We start from the raw sequence: 19,574 nt of genomic DNA, 5'->3' as shown, positions 1-19,574 counted from the left end.
ATGAAATGAATCCCGATTATTGTAAATGAATTAATTCTAATTTATGACGCACGGTCTGCTTGAAAAGCGGCGGGACAGGGCGACGCTACTGATTTCAGCAGTTTCATTTCCGCACGCACGCGCACACACACACACACACACACACACACACACACACACACACACACACACACACACACACACACACACACACACACACACACACCTATATAATGATTAGTATAAGCGTAATAAATACCTGTAAAATAAACACCTGTAGCCAGTATTCTATATTGACACATAACTTGGCTAAACGTGACAGCAGCCTACATAATTATTGAGTTTATTAGTGCGTGTGTGGCATGTTCCGTGGATGTACGTTAGACGTTAGAATTTTTTTTAAACTTTTATTTTACTACGTCGACCAAACAATCAGAGCCCATCGCTGAAAATAAAAGCTTGTTTATAGATAAGACATTTTAATAAATATGAAAGAAGTTTCAAAACTGGAATCTGAATGTCAGCATCTCAAACAGTTCCGTTTCTCTGTGCGCATGGATTCTTACAATAAAATGAATAATCGCTTTAGTCGATAGCCAGAAAAAAAGGAAAATAGCCTACAAACAATAACAATAAAAGCAACGAGTCAAAGAGACAACCCTCGCCAGCTGATCTTTGAGCAAATACCTGCATCGTACTTTTGCGCCAAGCGTCATGCCCATCTTGGTATAAAAGAATGAGAGTGAAGCGCGCAGCGCGCAGAGGCGCAGGGTAACTGGACCACGGGTTCCGACGGACAACTTGTGAGACGATCCTCTTCGCAGAACAATAAAAGTGTGTTGCAAATGAACTTCACTTATTTTAAACGTGTCTTCAAATTTTTCCTTACCTCACATCACCCACAGTCCGAGAGCGCATAGGTGCCATGGAGAGGAACAACGCCACGCAGACATTTGAGTGCGAGCAGCCGCCGGGACCGGAGAACTGCACGGACGGCTTCGCGGGGAACCTGTCTCTGCGGTGCTGGCTGCATCTTCTGACGAAGGAGTCCGGTTCGGCGCTGCAAGGGGACAGCTCGAGCTTAGCTCTGCGCGTGATGATTGCGCTCGTGTATTCGGTTGTGTGCGCGCTGGGGCTGGTGGGTAACTCTCTGGCGCTATACCTGCTACACTCGCGCCACAGGCAGAAGCAGTCCTCCATCAACTGCTTCGTCATGGGCCTCGCTCTCACGGACCTGCAGTTTGTACTCACGTTGCCCTTCTGGGCCGTTGACACAGCGCTGGACTTCCGCTGGCCCTTCGGGAAAGTCATGTGCAAAATCATCAGCTCCGTCACCACCATGAACATGTACGCCAGTGTCTTCTTCCTGACGGCCATGAGCGTGGCCCGGTATTATTCCATCGCCTCGTCGCTGAAGATGCACAGCCGGAAGGCGGCCGCGGCCGGTGCCAGGTGGGTCTGCCTGGGTATCTGGGCGGTGTCTCTACTGGCCACACTTCCCCACGCCGTGTTCTCCACCATCGCCCACGTGGCGGACGAGGAACTGTGTCTGGTGCGCTTCCCGGAGTCGGGCAGCTGGGACCCGCAGATCTTGCTGGGCCTCTACCAGCTTCAGAAGGTCCTGCTGGGCTTCCTCATCCCGCTGGCCGTGATCACCATCTGCTACCTGATGCTGCTGCGCTTCGTGCTGGGCCGGAGAGTGCGGTCCTCCGTGGGCTGCGAGGGCGAGCGTAGCCGCCACCGGCGCCGGTCCAAGGTCACCAAGTCGGTGGTGATCGTGGTCCTCTCCTTTTTCCTCTGCTGGCTGCCCAACCAGACGCTGACGCTATGGGGCGTCCTGATCAAGTTTGACCTGGTGCCCTTCAGTATGGCCTTCTACAACGCCCAGGCCTACGCCTTCCCGCTCAGCGTCTGCCTGGCCCATGCCAACAGCTGCCTCAACCCGGTGCTCTACTGCCTGATCCGACGCGAGTTCCGTGCCGGCCTGAAGGAGCTTCTGCTCAGGGCCACGCCGTCCTACCGCAGCCCGGCCTGCCTGTTCCCCCGCAAGGCCAAAGTAGCCGAGGCTCCCCCCGTCATGGTGCTGGTGCAGATGGATGTTTAAACGAGATGCCCGTGGCCGACTTTCCGGTCCAGGTCCGCACTGGGACGACCAAGACCTGTGAAGCAAAAAAAAATGTTCTAACTCTTGCTTTTTTGACTGAGACACAGGAGCAAACATGACTGAACCCCCCCCCCCCGTGGGAGATGCCCCAGTTTCTTTCTCTCACTCTTTCACTCTTCTTTTCAACCCCTGCCTGCGTGCGGCACCTCTGATCAGCACGCATTTTTGGTCCTCGGATCCATCCAGGGACCGCCACGGTTCAAACCTCATTCTCCTCATCTTTGGTGCTGCTGACCGGAATCTGTTTTCCGATTCCGCTTCAGGACATCCTTCATGGGGGACAGTAAACTGTCCGTTTGTGTTTGTCCACCTTTGAAGTCAAGAGGACAAAAAAAGAAAACAGCAGCAGATTGTGTGAGAGACACAGTACTTTGCTATGCCAGATTAGAGTTGATTGAGGATTAAATTGTCTGTCTAAAAGCCTAAAATGATCAGTCACAAATCAAAATATCCCACGCAATAACATGCTTTGTCCCTTTGACATCTGATGCTTTACATATTGATATATGCATTTATTCTGTGTGTTAAAGAAATGGTTAAAAGTAAGAAATATATATATAAATTTAAAATAATCAAACCACTAATAATCTTGATTACATTTATTAGCACTGATCTTGCTAACCAACATGCGATTCGCTTCACCTTTATTAATACACAATAACATTAATTCTTAATTAAACACATCAATATGTTCTCTGTTAGCTTAGTGATTTTTTACACTGTCAAAATGTGAACTGGTAAATATTTTCAGGTAATTAAATTTTTAAAGGGATAGAAAAAATATTATTTCTGTTTGAATTTGAATTTGAAATGTAAGCCTTCGAACAAATGTAATTTTTTATGCATATTTGTATTATAGGAATCAGGAGTTCAAGAATAACATTCAGGAACACATTGTTCAGCTTTCAGTGGGACTAAACCAGGTGTGGGACTGACCCAGGTGTGGGACTGACCCAGGTGTTCGACGAGTCCTGGTGTGGGACGGGTCCTGGTGTGGGAGTGCAGTTTCAGAGGTGGCTGGCTGCTCTCTAAAGTAATGTCATGCAATAAAATAAGGTAGTATGAAACAAGTAGTTACTGTTTGAGTTTGTAGGTCACTGCAGTAAGAAACTAAGAGAAAATAAGAGTAAGTGATCACTTCCTTCACCCTGCTAATGACCCTGGAAAAGACCGTTTTCTGCTTGTTATAAAGGCTATTTTCTTCAGTTTCACCTGCACTTTGTGGCAGTGTTTGTGGTCACTTATCCATGAATTAGTAGTACTGGCTGTAATATTGCTACATGTTGTATAGACCTCTTGTATATGTCTTAAAACAGTTGAAAGCATTTGTTTCTATAATATTCAGTCTTGTGTTAAAAATTCATCTTTGCTTTTAGAATATGCATGTGTACAAGATGTTCCTGGTGGATCTGCTGTCTTGCTCTGTGAGTCTAGAGATGCTCCTACTTGTGCATCTCTGACTACGTAATCTTATTGCATTTTCCTTACCAATTTGCATTATTTTAAAATGTCATGTAAAATTTCATCAACACCATCATTACTCTAGACACATACCCCAGATACATGAACTGTGAAACATTTACATTTCCAAGATTCTTTCTGGTGCCTGTGCTGAATAAGGTTATGTCAATGTTGTGCGTCAAATTGGCTGCAGGGTGAATGTTTGTCTCAGATGAACAACCTGGTGTAGTTTCAGATGAACAACCTGGTGTAGTTTCAGATGAACAACCTGGTGTAGGCACAGTTCTCCAGAGTTTAAAGGTTATAGCCTTGGTTTTTATAAAGTGGGAAATAAGAGAATCCCTTGACTTGAAGAAAAGCACACAAACCAGAAATGTAATTGGACTCTAATCGGACTAGAAAAAAATACTCAGGTGGCATTTTAGCTAAGAGCCTGTCAGAGTTTCTTTATTGTTGGTATTTTAAAAGATGATCAAAAATGAAATGTTTTGACATTTATTTTGTACTGATCGGATAAACATCACGAGACCAGGGACAATAAGATTTTCATGGTTTTCACAGAAGTATTTAATTAACTGCTGATATACTAATTAAACACCTTAAGTAAACACACATTACACACAATTATGTGCTAATTTCAGTTGAGAGATGTCATTAAAGTAGAGTTTTCCAAAACAAGCCACGAAACCGGGAAATGAATCATTTGCAGAGGAAAGCAGGTGCTATTCTTCCACATGTATCTTCGGGTTTGATTCAGCAGTGCTGTCGCTGAGGATGAAAGGGACAGTGAATTATGAAAAGCACCAGGTTCCTTTTTCAGAAGCCTTTCTGTCTGTGGTGTAAAGGGAGGACAGAGCTTTCATTTTCACTGAGCCCATTTTATGAGGTGCAACTGTCTGGTGAGGAGGGAAAGGTGCCTGGGAATCGAAGCAGTCTGTGCGTCTCGTGGGCACTTAAGGTCTGATTTCAGGGCGTAGGCCTGAATATCGTAATCAGTCTAAGATGAAATGCTGTCAGCTGCCTTTATTTCATCTCACGGCGCAAGGAAGCGAAGCCTCCGGTTCTCCCCTGCCTGGTTTGATCGGTTCCGCTCTCCTCAGTGTCTGGGTCACGTCGTCTAGGGTTACTTTGCAGAGGGTGTGAGGGAAACTTGGATATTTCTTTTGGGTGCCTCAAATGATCAATATATGTGTCCTCTACAGGACAGGAAGCCAGTACACGATGCCTGTTTTAAATGAGTTTTCAGCAACTCTGTGAAAGGGATTAAGATGCCTAATTGTTCCTCATTAACAGCTGATTATGCAGCTTGAGGGGAATGTTGAGGAAGAGTTGAGCTGGATTACAATTAGCAGTGAATCTACAGCACATGTGCATGCTCACACACACACACACACAAAACAGCACCTCTGTCTTGGTATGGCACTATTCTGAACCTGTGTCTTCTTCATTTTAAGTTGGCTAATGTAATGGAAATGAATTATAGTGACAACTATAAATATAGGTTCCTCCATTTACTCCTTCTCTCTCTGCACTAACGCTCAAAATCAGGTCTGTTCCTTTTAGGGTCGTTTAGGTTTCCAGCCAATAGGTGTCAGTGATGAATGCTATCTGCAATAACCCAGGCTAATGCTTTCCATGGTGGCATCCTCACTGTCTTGATTATTTTACGAGCGGGAGGCAGGGTTGGGTGTCTTCACTCAGGTACTTCTTGAATGATGCATCCTCACCTTGGAGTCACTTATGCACATATTCTGAAGTCCAGGAAAATAATAATTATAGAGCGACCTGGACCAGTAAGAGTGGGCATAACTTCAATTTTATTAGGAAGCCTCTTAAACTCAGGCGGTTCCACTAAAGTACTTCATCATCCTTGAGCTTTTCTCCATAGCTCTCAGCACTCACATATCAATATATAAGAAAGCAACACAAAAGTTACCTGTGAATAGGGGTTCAAAGTTGAAAGTTGAGCACTCTCAAAAAGGTTAGAGACAAGCCTCCTTCGCAACCGTGCGGCCCGTCTGGCTGAGTGAGGGAGAGTTCATGATCAACACGACATCAAGGCTCGCCGTCTCCACTAGTGACTTCAAGCACCTTCATTCTGGTTAATGCAGCCTTCAGTTTAGAGCGCGTGCGTGTGCGCGTGCGTGGCGCCCTCAGACAAAACGAAGTCTAAAATAATTACAGGAGGGAGACTGATCGTTTCCCGGGCTGGCCTATTTTTCTCGACAGTCTGCGAGAATGGAGGCGCACAGGCGCCACGTGTCAGTCAAGCATGGCAGAGAAGAATCGTGCCACTCACACTGAGATCCAGAAAGACGTAGACTGAAATAAAACACAGGAACGAGCTACTTCACCGAGTCCGAATTAAAGCTGTATTATGCAGAACGCCGCTTGCTAGAAATAGCGGCGCGAAGACAGCAGCAGGCTTTTGAAACACAGGCTTGTCTAACGCAATATGTTGTGTACAGAATCATTACAGTCTGAACTGCTGCAGCGAGGCATTTTTAAAACTGAAATGAGCATTTTGAGCTATGCAAGCAAACAAAGAAACGCCACATTTCGTCACGTCTGAAATGCATTCATACATCATTTGTGCTTTCATGGACAAAACGAGCTATTTGCAGCATGAAAACCTTTATAAATCATTACCAAAATAATCTTTTTATTCGTTTTTATTTTATAATTTGAAGCTACCTTGGCTGCTATGTAAATGCAACAATACCCAAAGTCTATGCTTTGATATATATTTTAAGGTGAGAATTAATGTCACCCAGGAAATGAGCGTGAATCTGACCTGACAGAAAATGTTAAAAAGCTATTCTGAGTTTATTTTATAGTGATCGCTGACTTAAACTGGATATCTAACATGAACTACAGTATCAGCTGTAACACCTTATTTAATTATCATCTAAAAATCCAATTAGCCTACACAAAACTAAACACATTTAGCATTAAGGTATTACGTCCGTCGTTCACCAGCAGTGTCACAATGCCTGATTCATATAAATTATACGTATATATAGGTATAGGCACAAACAGGTATATGTATATACAACATGTTGTGTTTCTGTTTAAAGTGTGTGCAGAGGTTATTTGTATGCTTAATCTACTGTAAAAGAGTAAAAAGCAATTATCTTAAGCATACCCAAATGGTGTTGTAAATGAAAATTGCATGTCACTTATCCTATATCATGTTCACTGCACAATTAATGGAAGCCTGTGATAAAAACGTAGAGTCAACCATTAAAGAAAGCAAAGCATGAAATGTCAGTGCCATTCTCCGGGTAGACGTGCCAGCCATGAGCACGGGTAGGCGGCGGGGCGGATTACACATTGAGAAGCATTTGATCAGATATCTTGGTCTGTTCCATGACCTTTCCAACACGCTCAGGGAGCACACCAGCACGAGAACACGATGCAGCTGCCACACCACGAGGCGAACGCGAACGTCGCGAGCGGCGGCGTATGGGAGGGGCGGAGCACGAGCCAGCCTTAAGCCACTGGCGGGAAAAGGCAACAAAACCACCCACTGTGGCCACCTCCTTCCTTCACGTGGCCACTGCACCTTAAAAGTAACCTTCGTTTTGATTGCTTTTCCTGTGGGAGGGGGTCCGGCAACAGAGGAAATGTGCCTCAGTGTGAAAATTTCATCTCTGCACGCTGGTCCTTTGGTGATTACATGTAGTTTCAGGGCCTACAGGAGTGACCAGAATGGCTAGAGACTTAAAAGAAAAAGAAACTCATGGCCACATTGGGAGTATGTGTTTCTCCTTCCCCACAGAGAAACCCGCTTCCCTCTGAAGGCTTTCTCCAGTCCAAAAGTGGGACCTACGTGCGTTCATTACAACAGAGTGCCATGCTTTAATGGTGCAATAACCAAGTGGGCAGTGTATATAAAAACCATCCTGACATTTAATCTTCTTTCTCTGGTGCACCAGGGATCAGTGACCTTGTCCAGTAGTACTCACCACTGTGTTTTTATCCTCTCGAGGAGTGTCTCCGTGCAGGAGAGGTCACGCGCTGCACAGGGTGAACTTCCCGTGCACAAACACCCCTCCATAGGCCCACAGCGTTAACATAACCTCATTCAGCACAGGCACCAGAAAGAATCTTGGAAATGTAAGGACGAGTTTCTTGACGAGCGTGTTAGCACAGGAAAACACCAACTTGCACAGTGTAGGCAACAGTCATTGAACTTTGTCATTTACTCCATCACAAACTCCAGCGATAATTGCAGTGATTCTTGTTTGGGTTGCATTTGTTTTTCATTAATATTTATCACATGGAGTCCTGGCTCTAAGCCCACTCCTTACCTTTGTTCAATGATTTAATCTATCGGTCAGGGGAATGCATACATCCCACCTCTGCGTACTCATTAAACAAGATAAGCCATCCACATGATTTATTGAATATCACACAATTTTCAAGGTATGTCCCAATGAGAGCTATTATGTGCTCAGAACTCAAAACGCTTATTACTCAGTCATGATAAGGCATTATGTCATTTAATTTCAACTGGGTTAGATATGTATTCATCCAATTTTAAGTACTCTGGTCTTCAAACACACACTTTGATCTCATCAAAATCAATCAAGATTGATTTAATTAAATAATGAGTCAGAGAGAGTTAGCGAGAGATGGAATGACACTAAGCTAAGGGACGGTTTGGTTTCTGGGCGGCGTGTTACTGTGACATCGCATCTCAAACACAGAGTGTGTCTTCAGCACAGATGGAGAAATGCACGGTGCCTGTACACACAAGAGATCAGTGTGTGTGCACTTGCACACGACTCATGCCGAGGATGAAGGACATGCCAGTTGTTACTTTTAGATAAATATTAAATATGCATTGAGCAGATTTTAAACTTCGAAGTTGTGGCCCTGGCCTTGATTTAAGCACTGAGCTGGAAGAATGTTGCTCCCAGTCTCAAAGAGCAGCAGAAAAAGCCGCACATAGTAATCCCCACATATCGGTTTTCTAACATCTTTCTTGTCTTTATTATGATCATTTCTAAACAATGAAAAATCATCATCTGACATATATTATATTGACTCATGAAGCTCTGAGCCTTTTAAACATCTGAAAGGAATTGTTTTCAAGAACCTGTTACAATATACCATCAAACGACAGTAACTACAGTAGAATACTAGAACTATCAAGTGTGGTCTAGATGTGCTGCACAGCTGTCTACAGCATATTTCAATAGTATCACTGATTAAAGTTCTCCGATTACAAAAACATTACCTGTACTCTTTCGTCCAATGAGCAAACAATAACCCTGGTGAGGTAAGCCAAGCAGACACATGCCTTTATTATTAGTAGTTTTGATTACTGCAATTCATTATCCTCTGCGAGTCCCAAGCAAACAAAAGGAAGGAGACATAGGCTACAATCAGAATACTAAAGAGATACGCGTCCATAGCATGCATGCCAACTGTGGATGCTGTGTCTGCCTTGGCCAGGAGTAGAAATGTTCGGATGGCCGTCGACCTAATGAGATTTTAAAACCAAGTAATGAGTGAGACCGACGTCTTGGTGCGGCGACGTGGAGCTTAGTGCATATTGCATATCCATTTTCTCTGAGAAATGCTGACCTTCTAGAAGACACACACAGAATGCTGACTACCATGCAAAAATGCCGTAAAACTCTTAAAACAACTGACAGCTGACATGCTGCTCTTTCTGTGCCTGTACCGCCGTTTTCGGAAGAATGTTGTGTATTGTGTATTTAGCATGGCCAGACAGTGAATGTACGTTTTATTTAGTGTGCCTTGCCACGTAGCGACCCAATTGAGTGCCTGTATCTGTTTGACCTCGATGGGCTAAGCATCATCCATCTTCTTCCATAACCTAAACTTGGGGAAACAGATGCCTACTGCTTAAGGGAAAAAAAATGACTGGCTTCATTTCTGGCACTGGAGAAGTTTCCAGCGTGTCAGTGTGTTTTTAAGGTTTAGATCTATAATGGACATATTCGGTCTTTGAACAGACTGTGCTCTAACACAATCGGTCCCTAAGTAGGTCTGAGATTAATTTAAAACTCGTCATCAGTCATTTCACTGTACTGGCAGTAAGAACTGAGGTCCACTGCATTGATCGGATCTTTCACACCTCTTCATGACTCAGCCTAATGATTGGCTAAACCCAAACTGAGCAGATCAAAGATCAGAACAACACTCTCCAATCTAACAAAATACTGTGTTCAATTATTCTGACAGTGTGAACAAAAGCTATAGAGAAGCATACTTGGAGCACCAAAAGAGATTCTAATGTTTTGACTGCTCCATATTCTCCATCTCTAATAGCAGTAGTCGTGACTGCTACACCCGTCACAAAATCATGTTCACCTACACATTTGGGCTTCTCTGTTTTGGACCATCTCATGGGATAGACACAACCTCCCTGAAATTGCCTTGGGTTGACAGCCAGATACAAAAAACACCCATCAATAGTGTGTCAGATCTTCAGCATACTGTATTTTAAGATAGGGCAATCCTTTAAATTATTTACATCGCATTACTAAAAATGTCAGAATCAGTAGCTTGATTAGAAAAACAGTGGAAATAGAAAAGCAAAGAAACTTGAACAGAAAAAAAAGAAACAAGAAATAGAACCCTTCTGGTACAGACTACCACAATCCATTTATCACGACAAAACCCTTGAACAGAAAGCTTGGCTGACCCTGTGATCAGCACAGACTGCTACTGCTGCGACTCCACTAGTGTCTATGTTTCATACTGAACTCAAGTTGGGTCTGTAGTGTTGTAGAATACGGGAGATAAGTATTGAGCATGTTATGTTCCGCTGGTGGTAAGAAGGATTGGCAGAAGTAGAATTATGAACTGCAATTGTTGCTTACACTTGATAATGAAACCCGTTTAAAGAGGGTTTAGTGAATTTCTGTCACTTTCTGTTGCCAGTGAAGGCTGATCTGGTAATGCAATACAGCAGGACAGTGAGGTTATATTTACAGTGGAATGTAATCCCGCATTATTTCAGAGCTGCTCTAGCTTACTTCCAACAGTTTGAAACACTGCTTCTCCAGGCTGCAAGCCATTCATATGAGTGTAATTTGCTTTCTTCGCTAGGCCATTCTTCCGACAAAGATCCTCACAATTCACCTAAATGACTTCCTCTGACACCTCTCTGCTTCTCGCTGCTAGTCAAGTAGATTGGTTTGCGAACTTAGACAAAGAGAAAGATCATGATGTGTGTGTGTGTGTGTGTGTGTTTGTGCGCGCGTACGTGCCTGCGTGTGTATGTCGTTGTTGTGTGTGTATGTAAGAGAGACAGACAGAGACAGAGAGACTAAGGAGAAAGGAAGAGAGGTCCAAAGAGCCTGACAGAGATCATCACGTGTCAGGGGACGTGCGGGACAAAGAGTGGCGGGACACTCAGTGGTGAGCTCCGAGCTCACCAGGGGAGGGGAGATGACAGGACGGGGGAGTGAGAGGTCCATTGATTTTCTCAATGGCGACCCAGCCTGGGCGGCAGTGCCGGGCGGAGAAGGTGGGTGTTCATTGGCTGTTCCTGCTCTCTTTTGGCAGCACGTCAGCGGTGCCCGTTAACCTTCCGCTGCCACTGGTGGGCACTGTGGGCTCTCTTTGAAACCCGGAGAGTGGAGCAGCCAGCAGGCTTTAATTAGAGGCTGATTAAATGGAAGTCTTTAGCTGGTGACAGCGTCTGCTTGATGCTTCTTCGGCTCCAGATACTTAATCAGTGGCTGTCATGGTGCCTGAGGATCAAAGACGTGGCAATTTATCAACCGCCGCACGCTGCTTCCCCATGGGTCAAACCCCCCCCCCCCCCCCCCCCCGAGGACCTGAACCCTTCCGGCACACGCCCATATGCAAGCCATCCTCAAAACCACTGCAAATATAAGGGTTATTAGAGATAATGGATTTTTAGTGACACAACGAAAATAAGTCTGCTGACAGCATGTCATTTATCTTTGCTGAGAAAAGCCTCTCCACAATGACAACGAAATGGAGGTCATCAGGTGACGGTCTGATCACTTTAAAGGGCAGTGCGGTGTCTCTAACACTGAGGTTATTCTTTCTGCATGTCAGTGTGTGTGCGTGTACAAGACCATTGTTTGCGATGCGCTAGAATCCAGTGCTGTGTCCTTGGAGACCTTCTTATGAGATTGCTGCAGGGCCTCTGAGGGTGAAGAGGATGAAGATGATGGGAGTCCATCCTGCCGAACGGGTGCAAATTGAATCTGCTGGCCACGGTTAGTGATGGGAGCTGACACGGTGTGCTCTGAGCAGCTCCCCGCTCGCCTCTCCTCCGGCTTTCGTGTTCACCTGAGATTTACGAGCGCTCCACACGCACACAGGGCACGAGACAACCCGTCACTCCTCTCTTCTCCCAGCCGGGTCTGGACCTGGCCCATCTGACACCTCGTCATACCTCACATCTGTTCCACCTGTGTCTGTTAAAGGCGTATACTCATTTCACATAAAGAAAAAGAAAGAAAAAAAACATTGAGGCTTTCATGATATCGTTTTAAACTATATTAAACTAAATTTCATAATCCACATTAACCAGCTGGCCAGGTCGATATAAGTGGTGAGGGTTACTAGCAGGCTTTAATTAATAGCGTAGGATAGACTTTAACTTCAGACAGTGACACATTGTTTGTAATTACATTCAGGATAAGATATCAAATCTCCTGCGTCAAACTGTTAGATTTCCATATGGGACTCTGCCCACTCACTTCATAATAGTAACCAAAACCTTGCGAGCTCTTCACAGTGGTCATCAGGTAGGCACTCCAGTGGTCATCAGGTAGGCACACCAGTGGTCATCAGGTAGGCACTCCAGTGGTCATCAGGTAGGCACACCAGTGGTCATCAGGTAGTCACTTCTCTTCACAGTGGTCATCAGGTAGTCACTTCTCTTCACAGTGGTCATCAGGTAGGTACTCAAGTGGTCATCAGGTAGGCACTTCTCTTCACTGGATACTGAACTAAGGTTTCACTGAATTAAGTCCACGACTCCTCCTGAAGGCTCAACAGTCAGGTCTGGTGTCCCAGATCCAGCCCCCTCCAAGCTCACTTCTGAAAAGATCCACAAAACCTCTTTAAATGTAATTCCACACCGGCCTCCCCGGTGACTAAGGCTGTTCCCGCACCCAGTGACACCATTAATGCATGCTCAGTGCCACCAGTTCCATATGGGCTTTGCTGGCTTTATGCAGTACACTTACGGCACATGCTGAGTTAATCTCCCTAAATTTACCAACTGCGCTGCCCCTGCACTGTCAATCACTTCCCAACCCGTTAAATCCACATTGGCCTCCCCAGCGACTCGGGCCGAGCCCATCCCCACTGGCACTATTAATGCATACTCAGCGCTGCCCGTTCCAGATGGATTTTACCTACTACGCCATCAAGCAATCCCCAACACAACAGGTCCACGTCGGCCGTCCTCGCCTCACTGGCCCGGTTAAAGACTGCGTGGTGCCAGCAGTTCCGTTTGGATCTACTGCTCCAGTCATGACAACAACATGACACAATAATCCACTCACTTGCCCAGTCCTCCATGTACCTGAACACTGAAGGCCACCGTGCTCAGCCACTGTGCGAGTTTTTCACTGTGGGGGGGTGTAGTTTTTACCTACCTCTGCTACCAATAACCAGTCTCATGCATAATTACTGATATTCATAGTAATTTATATTTATTTATGTATATTTATAGTTATATAGTACATATAAAATGGCAGTCTCTGACAAATTCTTCCTGAGTGTGTAACTGTGTTTCTTCATGTTCAATAAAAACAGTTGTCTGAGTGTGTGTGCATGAATGTGTGTGTGCTTGTATGTCCAGTGGTGGATGGTGCTCTGTCACTAGGGTCTGTCCTCTCTCCCCTTCCTGCACCCCATTCAGTCCCCCAGGGGGTGTGGATTCTAGTAGAGAGTACGCTGTGTGCGATTGGCTGCCACTTCTCGCTGGTGTATGATTGGTTGTGTAAGAATTGTAAAGTGACCTTGGGTATCTTGAAAGGCGCTATATAAATCGAACATTCATTCATTCATTCATATATTTATTCATTCATTCACACATAAAATCCTTCTGTTCATATCACTACTGGACAAGGAATTAACCTCTACGTGTTTATTATCAAATAAACATGCTAATGATGTAAGCATCTCCATGTATATTGTCCCTGTGGCAACATAATTTACAACCAAGATCCCCACCTACCGAGGTCGAAGGTTTGTGGCACTGTGAGCACGTCGTAAGTCACTCCAAATGGAAATGTATCACCACTCACACCCCTTGCCCACAACGTTTACTTTTTAGTGATTCTTCACAAAATTTTCCAGAGGAGAACCATTGCTCTTGTTTTCCCAGCGATGATCTTGTCGCATGTCGTATTTCCTCTCCTGTTCTATGGTTCTCCTTCCATCTGCTGAAGTGGCCTTTTTAAACGCTTCCCATGAGCCACTAGGCTGGACTCCTCCACTCCGCGTCTCCAGTGCTCTTAGCTAATAGCACCTTCACACAGTCCACCTTCTCTCTGCGTTTGTTACTGGTGCTGTTGCTTTTATCTCTGCATTCTTTGACCCCAAATCACCTTTTGACGACTCACCCTATTTCGTTTCCTCAACTGCATTCGTCAGTGGTGGCTCCAGCAACCCATTCCACACTATGCCACATGCAGACAACACGGCAAAAGCTTTCATCCACAATTTTTCTTTTCACAATTGACAAACCTCTTTGACTTACTACGTTTAAGTTTCAACCTTCCCAACCGCCAGGTACATGGTGCAATAGTGGTCAACATTACCCCTTCATCCATGTATGCCCTGACTGAAGGGACATGGTGGTGGCATTGTGCACCTAATCACCTCCATTGCCATCATAAACACTAAGGGTGTTTATGTACTACAACCAGCCATTATACCCATTTACAATTGCTGCTAGCATACAACACAAGAGGTAATGCAGTATTGACCCAAGGCCAATAACCAAATCTAGGAAAACCACATCTTCAATGTCTGAATATCTCATACTGCTGTGTTTCAAACAACCTGCAAAGCCTGGTGTCCCTACCTTTCACATTGACATATCAATTAACTTATTCACTTTCAAATATGCAATGAATCCCTGTGTGACCATACAAAAGAAAAACATACTTTTTACATTAAGAAGGCTTATATGCCAACATTGCTCAATACCCACAGCATCCTTCTCTTCTGATGTAAGAAAACACCACCTGCTCTTCTCCACCATTTTGGAATAGTCCCTGTCTTCCACACCACGTCCACCGTCTCCAGTAAAAACACACAGAACCGCATCAGATCAGGGTGCAGGTCCAGCCCATGCACAGCACATCATCCCCTTCTAACCTTCTCCACTTAGGTGGACCGATGTCCATCTCCCACTGTCGCCCACTGGTGGAAAATCCACTGGTGGAAAATCCACGGGTGGAAAATCCACGGGTGGAAAACCACAGGCACCCACTTCCTTCCTAACTTTCAACCTCCCACACATCTCCTTACCGAATAAGGTCGTAAATGGATCCCTAAAGAAAGCTTCCCTAACACTCTCCTCTTTTCTTCCGTTCCACAAGGCATGTGCTGTCCTCAACACTGCTAGCCTGCCCTTCATCTCTTTCTGCAGGTATTAATACCCTCTCCTTCCTCCTCTTCTCTTCACCTCCGCTGCTTATTAAGTGACCTTATCTCCTCAATGAGTCTCAGTCTATTTCCACTTGAAGTCTTGACTTTATTATGGCTTGTCTCCTTCTCACTTTCTGCAAAATACCAAATATTACCCGAGCCGTTCAGTTTACTCTCTCTGGATCTCTTCAAAGCAGCCACTATATCTTTCATATCCTTTTTTACTTTCCTCAAAACTACCCTGTCTTCTGCACCTGACCGCCATTACCACCTTTATTCTCTACACAGTTCCTTTTTATTTCTCCTGCTCATCATTATTCCTGTAATATCAATTTCCTCTCTTTCACCTTCCTGCATATCTGTGCTGGAGTCCTCCGAAGCAGCGGAGGTATTGATTGTCCTGTGAACTGTGGTGTGTAACCCGCGGCTGGATTTCAGTCGACTGATTTGAACAACTCCATAGCAAGTATTGTTCAATGGAGAGGCCCTTGTGCTTCCATATCCAAGCTTCTCCTCTTTCCTTAACGGGTTCTTTAGTCCTCAGTCCTCTCACTGACGTCACCTTGGTCCATCCACAAATGCTCTCCGCACATCTCTTTCCTTCCTCTACCTCCATAGTTGGCTCTGTGTTTATCTCCTTTCTTGTCCTTGGAATCATTCCAAAGTCATTAGCTACATAATTCTCCCGTGAAGAATTTCCCAGAATTCTCCTGGGAAAATATGAAGACTGCCTAATGTCTTTTTGTCACCAATTTATCTGAACCATTTCCTCAAACAAATAAATTTCCATTGTTGACTTGAAGGTTTGCGCTAACATTATAGTCTCTTAGAAATGTAGTTTTATTCTTGGCATTTTGCGCTGCCTTTTGTGAATAATAGAAAGCTCACTGAGGGAGTCCACAATGCTTAGTGACCCTGACATGTTGGTTTCATACCACTGCTAAAATTAGCTCATACTGTGCCCACTGAGACCATAGCTAGCCCATATTCACAAAATCCATTCAAACCTTTCAAAATATCATTGACTCATTCGAATGCAAGAAAGCCATTACAGTTCAGCATAGAGAGAGATAGAGCTGTTGTTTTCATCTTGGAACTTTTCTAGATTAGACTGAAAATTTAACCTTCCTAAATGACATATTGTTATCAGAATACATCTTGTTCTTGTTGACTTATCTGGTTACTTTGGTCCATTTCTGATGGATTATTCCGTACGAGGAGACACACGATGCTATGAGGAAGTGACTAAACATCCTGAAAATATAGCAACACGCACGCATTATTATTTAGAGTGATGCACAGGAGATAATGAGAAGCATAATCGAGGCACCAATGACCATGGGGACGCAAATGCAAATAAATTCATTTCACAAGTCAGCCAGCACTGGGGTGAATCCAATCACAACCCGAGTGAGAAGCTTCGACTCCTCGTTCCCCTTCGTGCCCGTCCCGGTGCAGTATCTTATATTGGTTTTCAGGCAGCCTACACTACCCGACTTGTCTGTGTTTGCATATGCATTATGGGAAACACATACATAAAGAAAGAGGAACGATCGGCCTGCCAGCACTTTAGGTACATGTCGGTTTGTAACTGAACGAAGAGTTCCTGCTCTCCAAATCTGTGCTGCTTCCCGCCACAGAGGTGGCACACGCACGGTGTCCTGCCTGCGGTGCACAAACAACCGAGTCCGTAAGTGATCCAGAATTTGCACAACTTCTGCAGTGGTGCCCCAGTTCTCTTGAAAAGTTCATACTTGACAAGTGAAATGAATTAGTCAGCTAAATGTGGCTGTCAGGGTGCGCCTGCCAGGGAAGAAAGGCACGTCGGTTTGTTTGCTAAAGCGCTCACACCGGCAGATCTCAAGAGGCAGCCTGTGGCCCAGCTCTGCCAAGCAAACAGGAGTTAAGACCTAATTAAAGTTCTGAGCACGAGATGCCAGCAAACAAAATCCCACGCAGGTTGATCACCTGTGACTGCGCCAATCTGGGTAACTAATTTTTATTTGGCCACCACAAACTTTTCAAGGAAAGTGACGCAACTCCCTGCCAGTTGTCCAAGTTCTTGATAAATTATAGGCCACAGATTAGAATGGGATGTGAGTCACGTTTATAATTTCTTTTTAACATCTTGATATGTCAACTTTAAGAGGAAATATCTTCTACTTCTACTCAACCCGATATCCACACAAGGTATCTATAAGGCCTTTCGAATCAGTAACACTATCTACTTGACTTCTACACTCTGTTATGCTCTTAAAAACACTTAAAGGTGCTTGTGGGAATCCAGACGCAACCAATTAAAATGGACATCGCCTTTCACTGATCTCTGCTGGCAAAACAAAAGAAACTGTAGAGAAACTGAGAAGTTCTGAAAGATGCAATGTATGTTAAGATTGTGGGAATGTTCTAAACATAATATCTCATAATGCCTTTATGGTACAGCAAATGAGATTATATGTCAGAGACCTACAAATTCTAAAATCTCCAGACCTCCACTGAATTTTGTGTTTATGGTTTTGTATATGGCCATATTTATTGAATGGGACCAAATCTGTTATGGGCCCTTTACGTACTATCAGGCAGAATTTTCAAAATGCTGGCCGAGATGGACTTTGTGAGTGAGTCTTTGATTTTTCCGTTGCTTCTGTCTGACATTTTCCCCCCATGTCTGGGGCCGGCACGAAACTCAAAGCAGCTGGACACCCGCACCTTACAAATGAACTGTGTGGATAAATGTGTGTGTCCTGGATATCTGGCCTGGAGGCCAAATACCCAGTGAGGGGACTGACAGCTGTCGTGCAGTGACTTCACCTCCTCCGTCTCTCCCCAACCTCAGCATGTTTTATTAGGCCAGTTACCTGAATGACAGCCACTGCCTGGGGCTATACATATTGATCCCGCTGTAAACAAAGTGACAGGATCAATCCTCATAGCAGAAAGTAGTTCTCAGCATCTATCATACACACACGTGGACAGGAAACATGAGTGGGGAGCTTGAGTGAGAATAATAATACAATGTAGCGGAAGTTCTGCTGGAATAATATGATTTCTGGAACTGTGGGTTATTCGGGTGAGTTGAATTCATTGGAATGCTGGATTGCCTTTGGATTATTCTGCCATCAGAACTTGCAGCAGTGGAACTTACTGACTCTGTAAAGCTAGAAATAGGTGAACAGTCCATGACCTACCTTGGATAGACAGGGAAAAAAACACTACAGAGAAGGAAAGAGAAGGAGAGAGAGAGAGAGATATATATGTATGGTCCTGAAACAACATAACCTTCTTTTTAGGATGTTGGAGAAATTGAGTGAATGCAGTAACAAAGTCTGTGCTCACATTTGGGTTAAATGTGACAAATGTAATGGGGAAGTTTGTCTGAATGTGGATTTGCTGACATAGAACACTAACTTAGTAGACGTTACCTCCACCCTTAAATCTTCTTCAGACCTGACCTCCACAGTCCTGACCTCCACAGTCGTACCAAAGTGTCGTACCACAGTCAAGTAACTGCTTTAATGCTTTTGGGTTGAATAAGACATCACTTGCTGATTTGTTTGCTATATTAAGTGTAAACTCTAACAAACATTTTCATTTCATTCAAATTAGTCTTTGTAATACAAATGAGGACATGGCCTACACATACTAATGTTTTAGTGGTTTTAACTGAAATTGCCACATCCCAAGAGGAATCCGACTGGCATCTCTTTTTTAGAATCAATAACTATAGGAAAGGAAAGCTGGCTGCTCGTGGCACTGCACGTGGGGGCGTTATATTTTAGGTTATATGGCCAGTCATTGGCAGAATATTCACGTTTGTTTAAACCATCGTTGGCCAGAGAACTTAATACTTCTCATCACGTTTCACTGGGCAATAGGTAATATTGCACTTGTAATTGATATATCATCCAATTTATTTTGCCATTACATAATCTAATTGCAATTACTTTCCTTGACAATGGTCTGTGTTTAACGAATGAAGAAAACCTAATGTCCATCAAGCAAACCCAACTGCTTTGAATAATTTAAGCCTGATTTGTCACTTGTATTGCAAAAGTTTGAGTAACCTTTATTTGAGTAAATTTGAGTACACCGCAGCGGTTCCAGTCCACTATTCACTCTTCCTCATGTGCATATCAAACTGTGCAGTCTGATTTCCATGTAAACCTAAATGGACTGTAAGACGGACATCTGAATTTTTCAGATGCACAGTTTGTTCTGGGGGGCATCTTTGAAGTGTGAAGTTGATTTGCTCACCTCTTTCCTTATATCTCAATACAATTAATTCCAGCACTAATTACAGCTCAAAGGGCACGAAATGATGAGAACCAGATCGGGATTT

General features: G+C 44.2%; 1 protein-coding gene across 1 annotated transcript; it reads left to right on the top strand.

Moving 5' to 3' along the window:
- The first annotated feature begins 794 nt into the window (after window positions 1-794).
- On the top strand, window positions 795-2,083 carry rxfp3.2b (relaxin family peptide receptor 3.2b). The gene has a single exon (XM_077024122.1). It carries the CDS (start codon window positions 905-907, stop codon window positions 2,081-2,083), a length of 1,179 nt encoding a protein of 392 aa, XP_076880237.1. The 5' UTR covers window positions 795-904.
- The last annotated feature ends 17,491 nt before the right edge of the window (window positions 2,084-19,574 follow it).

The sequence above is a fragment of the Brachyhypopomus gauderio genome, chromosome 12, assembly GCF_052324685.1.
Source record: "Brachyhypopomus gauderio isolate BG-103 chromosome 12, BGAUD_0.2, whole genome shotgun sequence".
NCBI classification, from domain to species: domain Eukaryota; kingdom Metazoa; phylum Chordata; class Actinopteri; order Gymnotiformes; family Hypopomidae; genus Brachyhypopomus; species Brachyhypopomus gauderio.
This window is presented reverse-complemented; position numbering and strand designations above follow the sequence as displayed.